General features: G+C 42.0%; 1 protein-coding gene across 1 annotated transcript in view; it reads right to left on the bottom strand.

Annotated features, from left to right (window-relative positions):
* ITGA1 (integrin subunit alpha 1) overlaps window positions 1–15,840 on the bottom strand; it is a 131,042-nt gene that overhangs the window by 65,728 nt on the left and 49,474 nt on the right. The window contains exons 7-8 of the mRNA XM_090038058.1: window positions 6,430–6,578; window positions 3,807–3,957 (exon numbers count right to left, since the gene is read on the bottom strand). Coding sequence (XP_089894184.1) covers window positions 3,807–3,957; window positions 6,430–6,578 — 300 coding nt within the window. The remainder of the gene's footprint in view (window positions 1–3,806; window positions 3,958–6,429; window positions 6,579–15,840) is intronic.

The raw sequence follows: 15,840 nt of genomic DNA, 5'->3' as shown, positions 1-15,840 counted from the left end.
CCCCCTGCAATGTAGCCAGAAAGCAAGTCTGTACCATCTGACCACAGCATAAAATTCCTTCTTGATCCTGAATATTGTGATCAGTTTGACCCTGAATGGAAGGGCAAGACCATCTAGCTAGGAACCTCTAGGTTCAAGTCTATGTGGAGGGCCTGCTGCTTTTGCCCGGCAAGATCAGCTTGGAGAAGGATACTTTGGATTGGTGGAACATTTCTACCAATCAGGTAACAGCTGGGAGAGGCTTGCCCTGCCCCTGCTTGGAGGGGGGAGGAGCCCCTGGACTTGATTGAAGACTGCGCTTTGCAGGTCTGGCTGACTTCAGGGGTGGAGCCTCTGGTGTAGATAAAAGCAAGGGACAGAGAGGGACATTGGAGAGGGAAGAGCCTCCATGGATCCCTTCTTTGCCCCAGTGGTGTGCAGCCTGGTGCATGGGGCTCAGGCTCTGGGAGCTACATCAAGGCAGCTTGAGCCTGCATCCTCATTAGAGAGCCGGATGGAGCGGTGTGCAGACCAGCACATGGAGAGCTGGCCCTGGGAGCAGCTCGAGGCTGCTTGGGCCCCAAGCAGTGTGCAGTCTGGCACATGGAGAAACTGCCCTGGGAGCAGCTTAAGGCTGCTCAGGTTATTCCCAGTGTAAGCCAGAATCCCAGAGCCCCACAGTATGGCCTGGCCAAAAGGTTAGCCTCGGCATAAGTCAGATAACTGGAGACCAGCAGTGTGGCCTGGTCAAAGAACTAAAAGAGCCCCGGAGCCTAGAGCAGGGCCTGGGAAAGGGGAGACCTAGGCATAAGGCTAGGTAAACCCAGCCAGCAGCGGCTAGAGTCCCTGCCATGAGAGCTGGAAGAACACTTGGTGCCCAAAGTGGGGCACAGGGCCAGGAGGGGAGGTCTTGGAGTGACGCAGACAACGCGTGTGGGGCCTCTGATTGAGCAGAGGGCTCTGAGGCCTGGTTGATGGCTCCTCAAAGAAAACTGTAAGTTGCTGGTAGAGTCGGGTCCCCCAGGGAAGGGATTCCAGAAATAAGGCAACCCCCCACCCCCCAGAGGGAAGCCCCAGGTGGAAGTTTCCCTCCCAGCTAGACCCATAGAAGAGGAAGTGCCCCTTGCTAGCTGGGATCCAGGGGTAAACGCGCCTTATATAATGTAAAACTGCGCCTCATATTTTGTATAATTATCATAATTATGAATATGTCGTACAAAATGTTATGGAATTGGGTTAGTTTGGTATAATGGGTTTTGGGCTTATCGTATTGTAAATATTTATCTGTATACATTTGGTGTTGTTAAAAGATATTGCTAAGAATATTTTTGGGAAGTTTTCTTTTGTTGCCTATTAGAATATTTACCTATATATATATTGAATAAGAAATAATATGTATATTATAATTCAATAAGCTGCAAATAGTTAAGAACATTGGCGTGGAGTTGACTCTATAGAGGAAAGAGGGACCCGTGCTCAAATCACCAGTGTCCCTCTCACAGCACTGTCACCTGCCTCATCTATCCCTTCCAATTGAGGACGGGCACACCCTTGGGTGTTCCCGGGTTACATCTACACAAGAACAGAGGGCACTTCCATGGAGTTTTAATGAGACAGCATGGAACCAGGAAGCTGAGTTCCTGAATTTGGTTCCCAGCTTTTGTCACAGACTGTAAATCTGTAAACCTATGGGCCTCATCTGCAAATTAGGTATCTTCCTTAACTCTCAGGAGCATAGAACAGTGAAGGATGGTTAGCTGAGCTTTGTAAAATAAACTCAGCAAATTTGCCCTGTGGACTACCTTTTAGATAGGGTTATCATATTTCCATTTTCAAAAAAGAGGACATCTGTTGGGGGAGAAGAGGAGCAGGGGTTTGGTGGTAATATGATTGTAGGGGAGACAGTGTTATGCCTGTGCCCTCCCCCTGCCCATCACTCCCAAGCCACAGGCCCTCCAGCCCTGCTGCTGCCACTTACTCCTAACCCACAGTACCCTGCCTCTCAGACCACCCTAGTGCCTCTCACTCCCAACCCACTTTCCCCGCAACCCCGTTCATACACCTCACTTCCAATGCAGCCCCCGACACTGCCTGTTCCATGCGCTCCCAACCCATAGTCCCCCACTCCCCACAGTGCCCCTCATTCCCAAGCCACAGCCCCCACAGCCCTGCCATGCCTGCTCACTCCTGGCCTGCAGCCCTCTGCCCCCTCAGGTGCTGCCAGTGCCCATCACTCCCGATCCACAGCCCACCCCCCCAGCCCTGCTGATGCCCCTCATTCCCAAACCATAGCCCTCTGCTCCTCCCAGTCTTGTAGTGCTTCTTGGCTGCCCCACCCTGATGAGCACGGGCATTGGCCCAGCCATGCAGGTCCTAGCTGCCCCAAAATGCCCCTGCACCCCCTTTCCCTGCTGGAGGGGCAGGCGCCTCCCCCACCTCCCCTGCCCTGCTGCAGCCCCAGTGCTGTGTGGGCCCTGCCTCCAATCTCCCGCCCCCACCCCGCTCTCCTCAGTGCCAAGCAGCTCTTTGCTGGGGCAAGCTGGGAAGTGCCAGGAAAAACTTTAATGTGAGCAGAGGCAAAGCAAAATCCCAGACATTTGTTGATATTTTTAAAAAACTGCCTGGATGAAGATGGGAGGACCCAAAAAGAGGACATGTCCAGAAAACCCAGATGTATGGTAAACCTACTTATAGATTGTTTGCAAGATGAATCAGAAACAAACCTCTGGATTCTTATACCCTTTGCCACAGGGAAAGTTCAGTTCCAGATCTAAGTCTTAACTGTAGTAAAACCCATCATTATCTACAAATTACAGTTCCCTGAGGACTTCTGACAAATTACAGTTCCCTGAGGTGAATTCTTGACTGAAGGAGACTTCCAAAATTTCATGTGTTAATAGATGCAACTTAAAAATAGAAAAAAACCTGATAGCAGAAAACCAAAGATGATATCCATTTTGAAAACTCATGATTCCAAGCCTAGATGCATCAGTGTTTAATATTTAAATAGTTTGTATGAGTTGTTTGGTGTAGTTACAATATGCCCTAAAAGCACTATTTATAATTAGAGGTGGAGGAAAAATTAAAAGCATATACTACCTCAATCAGTTTTGGATTGGATACAAAACTTGGAAGCAAGCCAACTGAGGGTGCTCTTTTGGGAACCATAAAGAGAGGACATAATAATGAACAAAGGGAAAAAACAAGATTTTAAAAATATCTAGTTAAATGAAATGAGACTAATTCTAACAGCAAATAGTTCACAGCTAATACATTATTTAACATTCTTTTTTCATACTACATGAAATAGTCCCACATAAGGAATAAAGTTTCAGAGTTTTATTTTCATTCTCCCATTGAATTACTGGGTTTGCCTCCTACTAAAGAGGCAACTTCAGGATCTTAACAGCATAGATCAGTAGAGAATAAACTGATTAAGACCTACTTTTTAAAAGAAAAACATAGTAGCTGACAGCATCTTTTCTGTAGGTTGCTGGGATGTTTTAGACTAATCCACTACATTTACTCTTCCTCTTAACAAATGCATTTTACACTATTCCCTTCCCCTTACGCCTACCACCCATACATACCAACCCACACACATACATACACATCATTATCAGGAGGCTAGATTGATTGTTTTCTTCTGATGTTATAAAATCAGAAAGAAATCTTTTATGTTCTTTTAAGCTTTTCTCATTTCCTTTCCTCTCTGAGCGATTATACCTCCATAAAGATGCTATGAAATAAACTTTTTAGCAGGCATTACAATTTAGAAGATGCAACATGCTTTTAAGATTTCAATTTCCCTGTAACATTTCACTTACAGCAATAGCAAACCGCTGAATATTTTCATTTTCACAATCCTTAATCACATCTGCTAATCTGTAGTTGTCATGTGATTCCCCATCAGTCACAATAACCATTACTTTCTGTACTCCTCTTCGTGCACCATGAGCCTCTGTGAAAGACTCATTCCTGAAAGAAATATGAAAAGGAGAAGAAAAAAGTAAAATGTGTTATTTACAGTGGATCAGAGATTAGAATTCCTGTTATCACCCAAGAAGCAGAAGCAAGACATGAATAAATGCTAAGTAGGTTCAAATATTACTAACAAGAATTAGCATTGCTATAAAAGTTACGAGGTCAAAAGCTTTTCAATGATTCATTTGTCATTCCTTAATTGATATCTCTTGCAATAACAAATCGAACTGGGCAGGAACTTTTCTCAATCCAAAAAATGGATTTTAAAAACTGGCCTGTTTCTCATCAGGATGAAACCAAGGTCTTTAGAATTTCTTCTCCCCACCCCACTCCTTTAAGTAAACAATAATACACATAAAAAAGACACAGAAAAAGGGGGTTTCCTAATTCCTTGAACTGCAAATAGCTTGGTACTAAGGGCAGTTACTTGGCCTGGGGGATGTCCACCATAAAGCTCTTGCTCTACTTGCTTCAGACTGGGGACTTGCATTTGCATCTCCCATATCTAGAAATGTGCTCTTAACATCAGGTAAGTGGCTACTCCAGGCTGTATGAGTTGAGGATGGTGGTATAGAGAGCAAAAGCTGTATGTCATTCTCTGATTTTGACCAAACATCAATTATAAGAAACCCCTCTGGTTTCTTATATTGAAATTCCCATGGGAAAAACAAACAAACAAACAAACAAAACTCCCCCCCAAAAGTTGGCATTTTGTTTGCACCAAAGATGCATTACTGTGGAAAGGTCATTCAACATAAGATAATTGGAATAAGTCAAGATTCATGGTAATAAGACTAGCATAAAATGACTGGGTGAAGACAGACACTGGCCATGTACCTGCACTATGTTTCTACTGGAAGAATCTCTGCTTTTTCACTAGAAATTATGACCATACAAGCATTCATTCAATTTTTCCTGAGGAAACATTCCCTATCCAGGAGAGATATCCAGAAAGAGAGTGGAGCAGCTTCCACTCCCCTCCTTTTCTCCAGAACGGGGAAGACTCTTTTGCAGACTGGCATTAGTGCTGGACTGTACCAGCACAGGGCCATTGCTGCTCCGCACCTCAGCTCCAGAGCCCAGACTGCCCTGTTTAGGGAATAGGCTCAGCGACTGTCCCATTTGGGGAATTGCCCAGCCGCTACATTCTCCTCCCAGACTGGTCTGTAAGGAGAGGGAAGCAGTCACTGCTGCTCTCTACCTCTTCGCCAAACCAATGATTAATTGGTCTGGCTGTGAGTTTTGTCCCTCTGCTTCACTCCCCTCCCAGACTGAAGACCAGAGCAAAGCAGAGGAAGCTTCTCTCCACCCATTCCCCAGCCCAGAGGTCCCTGGCCTGGAGAAGGTGTAAGGAGTCTTTCCCTGCCACTCCCCTTGCAGACTGGAAGAAGTAGAGCAGCTACTACTGCTAGGTTTATGAACTGAGGCTAGGTTTCTCTTTTCCTATTGGAAAGCTTTGATCCTGACCCCTACAATATAATGATGGATGAGGTCTGGAGAAGATAAAGAAAAGAACAAGGTCTTGTAACAAATTGCATTGTCAAAAGGGATTTTGTTATATAGTAAGATCATTAAATACATTTGAACAAATAAAGCAGATGAGGCTGGGCTAGGAGCTGACCTCAGGAAGAGTATAGAAGATACTGGTAGATTAAGCTGTGGGGAGACACAAGGGGGAGATAGACATAGACGAAAATCCCTTAGCGCCAGTATTCAGCTCAGACCTTTTTACCCAAATTTCCTTTTTATTCTTCACAAAATGAGAGAGGAGAAAGACAAAAGTAAGTAAAGGCAACATTTAAACACAGGACTATAGGAATAATTAAACATGAAAATTCCAAATATATAGAAAATATAGTTCTACATGTTGTAGAGATAATTAATTATAGTATATAGCTGTATTAAACATACAGAAAGAGAAACCTAAAAGGGATTGTCACACTCAAAAATAAGAGCACACCTAGGTGCCATTATAGGTGAGATCTATATATCAAAAAAGTCTCTTCCTCCTATCTTCATTTCAAGATGTGTGGATACAAATCCTTGATTCAATATAGCACTACAGCCTTCTGAGGAAGAAAAAGTAACACTACAAGCCCTATAATTTACTGTGCAGAAGTTTGTTTCAAATAAGACTTTAAAAGGCAAATTAAGTCTTGACTACTAAGCCTGGATATTAAACATTTCTTCACATCTTGCTTTCGATTAGGAGTTTGTCCAATGTGTCCATTCTTCACCAGTTAACTGATTTTCCACCAAACTAGTGATGGATGCCATTCCAATTATAATTTTTCTAGAGGCTGAACAAAGATTTTTTATCCTCCTTTTCCTATAAAGCTTTGTTGGTTCAGACAAATAGGACCCAGATATAAGCTTCCGCTAATTTTCACTTTATAAAATCAAATCTACACAAAGAGTTATCTATTTTCATTTTCTTCCCTAGTTGACAATATCATATGCACATACCTTGCTGTATCTATTCCAAGTGCTGTCATAGTTTGGGTACCACCCCTCTGAACTATTTTCTTGGCTGCTTTCTGTACATCTTCTGTTGTTGAGTATGTATTGAGGTAAAATTCATGGACGACAGTTTGTCCATACTGAACAATGCCAACCTGAAACACCCAACATCTGTTAAAAAACAGCCTTCAATAAAGAACATTTCTGAAACTGTTAGTTTCTCTCAGTGGATGAAATTCACTCCAGTGTGGAAGACCAGATCAAGGGCTGTGCAAAGCCTACTCACGTGGGGTGAATTTCACCTAATAGCAGTACCTAATTAGCATGGAAATAGGGCCACTTAGAACATAACAAATTGGTTTTGTGAAACATAATGAGATTTTAAAATTTATCCATGAAATGTTTTGAGTGAAATATTTAAAAAAATGTTTTCATCCACATCAGAACAAAATCAGATCCAGTTTCAAGTCCCTGCTCTTTCTGATTTTGAGTGCTCTGGAACAAGAACATTATACTCTGAATTAGGCCAGACTAGGTTAGTGCTCCAACCAGTAAGATATTGAAAGTTGTTCTCTCTCATTCTTATACCAACTTTTTTTGACCAGCTCTGCATGTGACAATGCACAACTGTCTGTGGCAGGGGCAGTTAACTTCTTCTGGCTGCAGGTCAGAACAACCTATACCAGGTTAAGGGCAGGTGGACTTAAGGATCTTGCTGTCGTTGCCACTTGTCCCTGTGGTAGCATGGAAAAAGTGCCCACAGTTGAAGCCCCCTACAGCAAAAAGGCACCAAAGTCCAATCCACAGGCTGGATCTAGCCCATGGGCCTTAAGTTGCTAACTCCTGGCTTATGGTGTAAAAGGACACATTGCACTAATATTTTTGTCTATTAGATTTATATGCCACCCTTCCCATAAAGGCTCAAGGTAACTTACAATAAGACAACAGAATAAATTATAAAAAACAAGAGCAATAAGAGAACAAAACAACTTAAAAGGGAACTAAAATATCAACATAAAATAGATACAAAGGATTTTGCTTTCAAAAGATTTTTTTCTGTTCTATCTAATAAGATATTTATCCTAAGCCTGCATCAGAAGTAACCATGCATTGGTAAGTTCAGGCCCCACGATGAGGGTGGAAGGAACATCACAATGCTCTTTAGCATGATGGGAACCACAGCATAATGCAGAAAAGGGTTGTTCTTCCAGCAGGAGTCAAACCAATGCAATAGTTTCTATATGGCTGACAAGTGCCTGAGGATAGAACTTAAATAAAATGGTGCCCCCTTAGAGTAAAGCAATGACAGAAAACTAAAAAAGACCTCAGTTGGTCAAATCATTGTGCAAAGACTGAAATAGTGAATTAGAAGCAGCACACAGGTCCTGAGGATACCTACTGCAAAAAAAAAAAGAAAAAGGGAAAATAAAAAATAAGCAATATTCCTAAATATTAATTAATTTATCTCATTCATCTTAGTCTGTTTTAATGTTATGGCAGGTTGTTGACTGCTTTTACTGGGAAAAATCCACACAATGTTCCATTAGCATATTTCAATTTTATGTTACACGTTACAATTTATAGTGTTATTTAGGGTAATGCACTATTATGTGGCATATTTATATCTCACTCATCTATTATTAAAAGCACTCTAACATTTAGGTATTGAGGATCAATAAGACTGCTATAATGTTTATATAGTCATATTATTTTATTGGTAGTTCAGTGTGTGTTTTAGGTTTGCTTTATAGATGTTAGAAAGAGGTAGTTTCATAATCTTTCTCCCTGTCTGTGCAAAGGTTTTGTTTACTGGCATTCACTGATATCAAAACTGAATATCAGAAAGTAACCTGTAATAATAGTGCAAGAAAGGGATAAATATCCTATACTGTGAGAAAAAAATAAACACCAGGACTGTAATAATTAATTACACTTGATCCATTATCACTGAAAGACATATAATAATAAAAGCATAGTCCTAGCATCCCATTTAACTTCTGCATTACAAATTTGTTTGCTTTTTCACAGGAAGAAAAAATGTGAGTTCATCATTAGGAAAACTTTCATCCCTTGGAAGATATCTTTAATTGCTTCTCAAAAATGGGATCTTCTTTCAGCAAATGTCCAGGGGTTTTTTGAAGAGCAGGATGTTAATTCAATAATGATCCTCTCTTGTTTAGTTTATGTATAAGATTAACGCACTTGAAGAGGGAAATTCTTAAGAAGTTGCCACCAGTGTGCCTATGATGTAGCATGTGTGGGAAATGTACCAAATCAAAGGGATCAGGTGATTTCTTTATCTTAGATTAGAATCTTAAATCCATAGTGAAGCTCTGCCTTACCATGATTGTGTGATAGCCAACAATAAATTAATTCTCTTCAACCATGATCTGACTCATGCATATAAACTAGTTCTGGCGATGGACTGTAAATATTTAAAAAAGGGGATCTAAAAAAAATTCCCATTAATCTGTGATAGACCACAAAGACTGTAACTTTTCCCTGCATTGCTTCATGCACTTGAAGGAGTCACAGCATGTAGGGATCATGATGTAGCTTGTTAAAGAAATCTAATATGTAATAAGTTATGGTGGCTGCATCTACATGAGATGCTGACTGTGCAGTAGCTCGTTACTACTGCGCAATAGTATTGCATGGCACAAAGTGTGATGTACACTGCTGCGCAGTAGTAATGAGTTACTGCACAGTAGTAACAAGCTACTACATAGTCAACATCAACAAAATGCCATTTGAGGATACTACTGCACAATGATGCTAGTTACTGCACAGTCAGCATTTTATGTAGGTGTGGCCATCTCATGTTTGAGTATATTCTTATATGCCAGTGTGGATCAAACCTCCAGGAAGCTGTAGTTTAAGCAGTCAGAGAGACGCAGAATCTGAAACCATTAGCTGTGAATTTCCTTGTGTTCAGAGAAATACCTAAGCAGATTAGTTTTGTAAGATTGGTACAAAAGACAAACTCCTATGCATTTGATCCTTTGGTTCAGGGAAACTGCCACAGGCATGTGAGAGCCCTGAAGGAGTGTGCTTACAGCACTCTGTACCCCTGCAAACCTATGCATATGGAATACCACATAGTGAACTATTATTGATGACTATGATCAATACAAAGGTGCCCCTAATTCTCAGGATCTGGGAAGCTGAACAGTAGTTAGCAGTTGCTTATATACCCCTCACTTCTGGTGTGTCCCCTGTATGCCAGGGCATATCATTTTGCAGAGAAGAGGAATGAGGAATCAAGGAATTTGTTTTTGCCATTTAAAAAATAAACAAACAAAAACACATGTCCCTAATCATGGTTTCCCCTACATATCATCTCTTGGCAACCGTATACTGAGAACATATGATGAAAACATTTACTCTTTGTTTCTGAGAACTACACTGGGTGCACTGATGGTACAGCACAAAACAGCAGGGCATTCAGCTTGTAGAGCAGGGTGTGGATGGTGAATATGACAGCCATGGAGTTTTGCAGACTCCTTCCCGAAGCAGTTTCTGAACACACCCATCACCTAGCACATTATATTGCAAGCCTTCACTACCTCTGCCAGCGATAATTTGGTGTTTTTTAGAGGAGAGATAAGGAAAATATTATACTTTTCAATATAATGACAGAATCAAACATATCATTTTAAATAAGATGCTTTTGCTATAGGAGTCTTACATGATCTTATATGTACCAGGAGTTTTGATAGGTCAGATTTAATTGAATTCTGGGAGGTGAGTGCTTATTAGTTGGAGTGACAACTCTTTGCTGTCACAGAATGTTTAACATTTTCCCCAGATCTACTGATCGTATCCTACTGAACATCTTTTTAATTCTTGATTTTTGGTTCTCTTCCTTTACATTCCATGCATTTTATACCATGTGAGGGAACAGTTCTTTAATTTTCCTTAAGTCTTTTCAGAAATAACATGCAAGGAGAAGAATCATGCTATTTTAAGACACAACATTTTTGACGGGAATATGCACTGTTATTCTTTCTATAACCAAAAACAGTTCTTTGTTTAAAATAAATATGTTGGCTGTCTCAACAAATGATAAACCAAAACAATTGTATTATTTACAACAATAGAAGTAAAATCAGTTAATTGAAAGCAAGAAATACTGGGACATTTCCCACTGGGATGTGGAGGAGGGAGAGAAAGCAGCATAAAATTACTGGTTATACTTAATCTAATTAAAGTGAGAGAAAAACAGAAAAAGGCTTGGAAGCATTAACAGATGGTCCATTTTAACATACATAGAACCATTTACAACAAAGTCTGATTTATTCCATGACATCATGTTTGGTCTAGCTCTGGTATGAAGTCAAACAAAAATGACTTCTAAGCCCTTGTGAAAGCCTTTCTTCCTACTGAAGCTTCTTAATGCCTCAATATTTTTCTGCATTTAATGTACTTTCATTCTTTTGGAGATAAAAGTGATCATTAAGATATCGCATGGTGTGTTTTATTAGTCCACTGACTACAGTCCTTTGGGGACATCATGAAGCATAGGCCAACTCCTACAGCTATTTGAGCACGAATTAATGCAATAATAAAACATGTTCAAGCTTCTTTTGATGCTATTGTATTATGGTGCTATTGTTTAAATTAAAAATTAAAAAATATTTGTCCCTATTTTGTATAGCCTTTTACCACAGGAAGTACTAAAGGATAAAAAGGACTTGTATGGAAGAGGCAATGATGCTTTTACTACTTTATTTAAGATGTTAAAAGTGTTCTATTAAAATCTATATTATAGTCTCTTTGCTTTGCAGCAATTTTTGAGCCTCTTTCACATTTTAACTGCTTTTTTTCCTTCCAATTTTCCCTTTTCATGACCTTTCTTATCCCTCTCATCCATATTCCATTTCTTTTTCCAATATTTCCCTTCATTTCTCCTTCAGAAGAAGCAACCAAAATAAGGAGCTCTGCTGACTGGCAATAAGGAGCTAAAATTCACTTTATGAGTAGAGAGGTGGCTAGCTCCGCTAGTCGCAAATCAGGCAGAAGGCAAGGCACGGTGGCACCTTAGAGAGTAACTGTTTTAGAAAGGCATGAGCTTTCCCAGGCAAGAGACTACTTTGTCAGCTTCTACTAGTATTAGCATCTGAGCACTAGCTGTTGCCTTTGAGAGCTCACACTTCTCTGAACTTGTCTCTAATATGCCCCCCTGCCTTGCCTTCTGCCTGACATTTCACTTGGAGATTTTGCCACATAATCTTATGAGTGTCTCTTAAATGACCAAACTTCAAAGGAGAAAAACACATTTCTCTTTATTTCAGCTGCTTCTATCATCAGCTACTGTAGAGATAATTGTGCTCCTTTGAATTGAGCCAGCTGGACTGCTTTTGAGATGAACATCTGAGGCTCCACTGGGAAACATACATTGGGTGTCTGATGTATAGCTTAGAAGCCTGAGAAACTCTGCTGAGTGGTCTGGCCAAATAAAGGGGAAAAAAGGGACAAGGAGGAAGTTCTTGTGGGAAAAACAAATGCAATGAACTCAGGCACTTTGCACCTGAATCTGCTGGGTTTTGTTTTCAAATATCAGTCTAAAATGGGAAGGGGGGAGTGTTATTTAAAATCTCCTCTTGGCATAAATTGATGACCTTTTACATGGAGGAGATAAACATGAATAAGGAAAGATCCCATAACTCCCAAGCAGAAATTCAGAATATGATTTTGGATAATTTATGGAATTTATGTCTAACAACATTTTAAAACTTGCATCTTGTACAAAAATATACAGTAAAGACCAGTTTTTCATCTTAATTATGATGCACTGGTTTGACATAAGTATTAACCTGGACTTTTTACTGCTCAGCAGAATCATCCTTAGGGAAAATGGGACCCGTGGTTTAGATTCTCATCTCTTCCCATAGCCCCTTTCCTCCTTATACCATTCTATATGCAAGCTGGATCAGGGGAGGGGATAAATATAGCCAAGCCTGTCACCCCCATCAACCCTCCACCTGGGACCCCAAGATTGTTTTTTCTTGCCCTAAGATCAAACATCCCCTCTCCTCATACAGGAATAGGGAAGCAATAGAGATATGGGCGCTTCTATTTTGGATTCCTTGAAAGGGTAATATTACAGTGGGTGTCTGCTATAGACCACCAGACCAGGAGGATGAACTGGATGAAGCTTACTTCAAACAACTAGCACAAGTTTCCCAATCACAGGCCCTGGTTCTCATGGGGGACTTCAATCCCCCTGATATCTGCTGGGAGGGCAATACAGCAGTGCATACGAAATCCAGGAAGTTTTTGGAGAGTTTTGGGAACAATTTCATGGTGCAGGTGTTGGAAAGGCCAATTAGAGGCTGTACTCTTCTTGAGCTGCTGCTCACAAACAGGGAAGAATTGGTGGGGAATGTAATAGTAGATGGCAAGTTGGAGAGCAGCACTGTACCTGGCAGCACGGTTTGGGGAGAAGGTGAGCAGCTGACAGTGGTGAAAGAACGGGTTAGGGACTATATAGAAATGCTAGACATGTACAAGTCCATGGGGCTGCATGTGATGCACCCAACGGTGCCAAGTATGGCTGTGTGAAATTTTGCCGGCTATTTCGCTTTGACACTTTGCGACTCATTTCAAGGTCGAAACAGCAAAATCAAAATGAAACAAAGGCCGTTGAAATAGCCTTGAAACAAAACGATGCTAGTCCCAGGTAGGGGGTCGGATTTGATGATCTATTTAGGTCTCTGCTGACCCTACATCTATGAATCATCTATGAACCTGTAACTATCTTATAGTTTTTAGCAAAGACTTTATATTATTTTCTCTTTTTTTGTGTAACTGCCGCGCGGCACTCTCACATTTATGTAACCTTGAAGTAGACTGTTAATCAAAATGAACGCTTTGTACTTTTCTCCACTGGCATTAAGCTACACATGCGCATTCTGTAAATTTCATTTCTTATCTAGAAGTGTCATTTCTGCAGAAATGAAACTTATGTAGAAAATCTGCCTAGCAATAATTATGTAAAAGAAAATTATCCTATCTGTATACTATAGTTAGTGTCATAGAGGCAGTCCAACAAACATTTATAAAAGAGGCAAAAAGCAGGAAGCAGCAGAGACGACAACTGGAAAACTCTGTGGGCCTGATCACCCCGCAGACCGGTTCTCAGCCTCCCCGCCTGGGCGTATCCCAGCGAAGATAAAGGCCTCAGAAATCCGACAACAGACAACGATTCACTGTGTTACAGTATTGCTTTGTGTTTCCCAATTATGAGCCGTTGACCAGTTCTGGGACTTAAGGAGTCGGCAGCCGCACCTAGCTTTGGACTTGTTCCACTGTTGGAATGCAAGGGCTGGCTCTGGAACCTCGTGAACCAACGGACACCCTATAGAGTATCCCATTCATGAGCTGTTGACCAGTTCTGGGACTACGGAGTCGGCAGCTGCTGGCTCTGGAACCCCGTGAACCAACAGACCCCTTTAGTATCCAGCATACTGTAACTGAAGAAACATCGGAGACTCCGCTTCTCGACTGCCTCTCATCGTAGCTTAGACAGCATACCTACGCTCGCTATACTTGTATTTACTGCAACTTCGTTCCAACCGGCCTCCCCTCTTACTTGTAAGAGGGTGAGGCCAGGTGAGTGAATAAATCTTTTTATTTTACTCTATATCTACTCCGTAATAACTTTTATGACTAACATTCCATATCAATGAGCCGTTGACCAGTTCTGGGACTTAAGGAGTTGGCAGCCGCACCTAGCTTTGGACTTGTTCCACTGTTGGAGAGCAAGGGCTGGCTCTGGAACCTCATGAACCAACGGACACCCTATAGATTAAGAGACACTAACTACTTACTCTAAGTCGTCTACTTGTGCCAACTCGGCGAACCTCGAGGGCGGCTAAGAGCTACCTCAATCCCGCCCCACAAGCTGCGCGCTCGCACAACTCCGCAAAGCCCGCGGCTCCCCTAAGCGGTGCCGGAGCCGCTAGCCCGGCATTTCGCCACAGAACCATTTATGAAATGTTTTGCAAGTCGAAATGTTTCAACCATAGCGCTGGGGATGGGAAGTCAGTCCAGCTGGGCTGACTTCCCATCCTCAGCACAAGATCTGGCAGGGGACAGGGGATCAGCTCAGCTGGATTGACTCCGCATCCCCCGTGCTAGGTCGTGCCTGGGGCAGGGAGTCAGCCCAGCTAGGCTGCCTTCCCACCCCCAGTGAAACGTTGAAACAGTGTCTAAATAGCCTTTCCATTTTGACAGAATGGAACGGACCAGCTGTTTCGAATCTAAATGAAATTTAAAACAGAATGCTGCTCTGTAAAACCGTTGAAACTCAAGGTGAAATGGAATGGTGCCGTTTCACACAGCCCTAGTGCTAAGGCAGTTGGCTGATGCGATTGCAGAGCTGCTAGCCATTATTTTATAAAACTGTGGTGGTCAGGAGAGGTCTCTGACAATTAGAAAAAGGCAAATATAGTGCCCATCTTTAAGAAAGGCAAGAAGGAGGATTTGTGGAAGTACAGACTGGTCAACCTCACCTCAGATACTGAAAAAATCATGGAGCAGGTCCTCAAGAAATCAATTTCTAACCACTTGGAGGAGAAGAAGGTGATTAGGAACAGTCAGCATGGATTCACCAAGAGCAAGTCATGCCTGACCAACCTGATTGCCTTCTATGATAAAATGACTGGCTCTGTGGATGCAGGAGACCAGTGGACATGACATACCATGCTTTTCAGCATGGCTTTTCATATGGTCTCTCACAACATACTTGAAAGCAAGCTAAGAACAGGCTGACCATGAAGAAATTCTGCATATCTGGAAAATTAATCCAGGGACATTACCTGCCCTTACCCCTCTCCATCCCCCATGCTTTCACAAGTTGGTGAGGTGCGGCGGTGCGCTGGGCAGGCAGTGGAGCTTGTCTGCCCACCCGCAAGGTGCTCTGCATTGCTCTGACTTCTGGCCAGACTGAGACCCATCCCCCTGAATTTCCGGGACACCCATCTTCTGAACAGCCAGCCAAAAGCAGCCTTTGAAATCCGGGACTGTCTTGGCTAAGCCAGGACATGTGGTTGACCTAGATAAGAAAGTATCTGTTGGATGAATGGACTATAAGGTGGATAGAAAACTGGCTAGATTGTCAGGTTCAAATGGTAGTAATCATGGCTCAATGTCTAGCTGGCAACCAGTATCAAGCGGACTGGACCCTGGGCCTGGTTTTGTTATATGTTCATCAACAACCTGGAAGACGGAATGGAGTGCACCCTCAGCAAGTCTGAAGATGACACCAGGCTCCAGGGAGTAGGAGATATGCAGAAGGATAGGGCTAGGATTCAAAGACCTCAACAAATTGGAGAATTGAACCAAAAGAAATTTTGTGAGGTTCAAAAGGACAGGTGCAAAGTCATGCACTTAGGACAAAACAATCCCATGTAC

Source organism: Crocodylus siamensis, chromosome 3 (genome assembly GCF_052110815.1).
Source record: "Crocodylus siamensis isolate JL-2025a chromosome 3, ASM5211081v1, whole genome shotgun sequence".
In the NCBI taxonomy this organism is placed as follows: domain Eukaryota; kingdom Metazoa; phylum Chordata; order Crocodylia; family Crocodylidae; genus Crocodylus; species Crocodylus siamensis.
The sequence above is the reverse complement of the archived record's forward strand: the minus strand, read 5'-3'. Positions and strand labels throughout refer to the sequence as shown.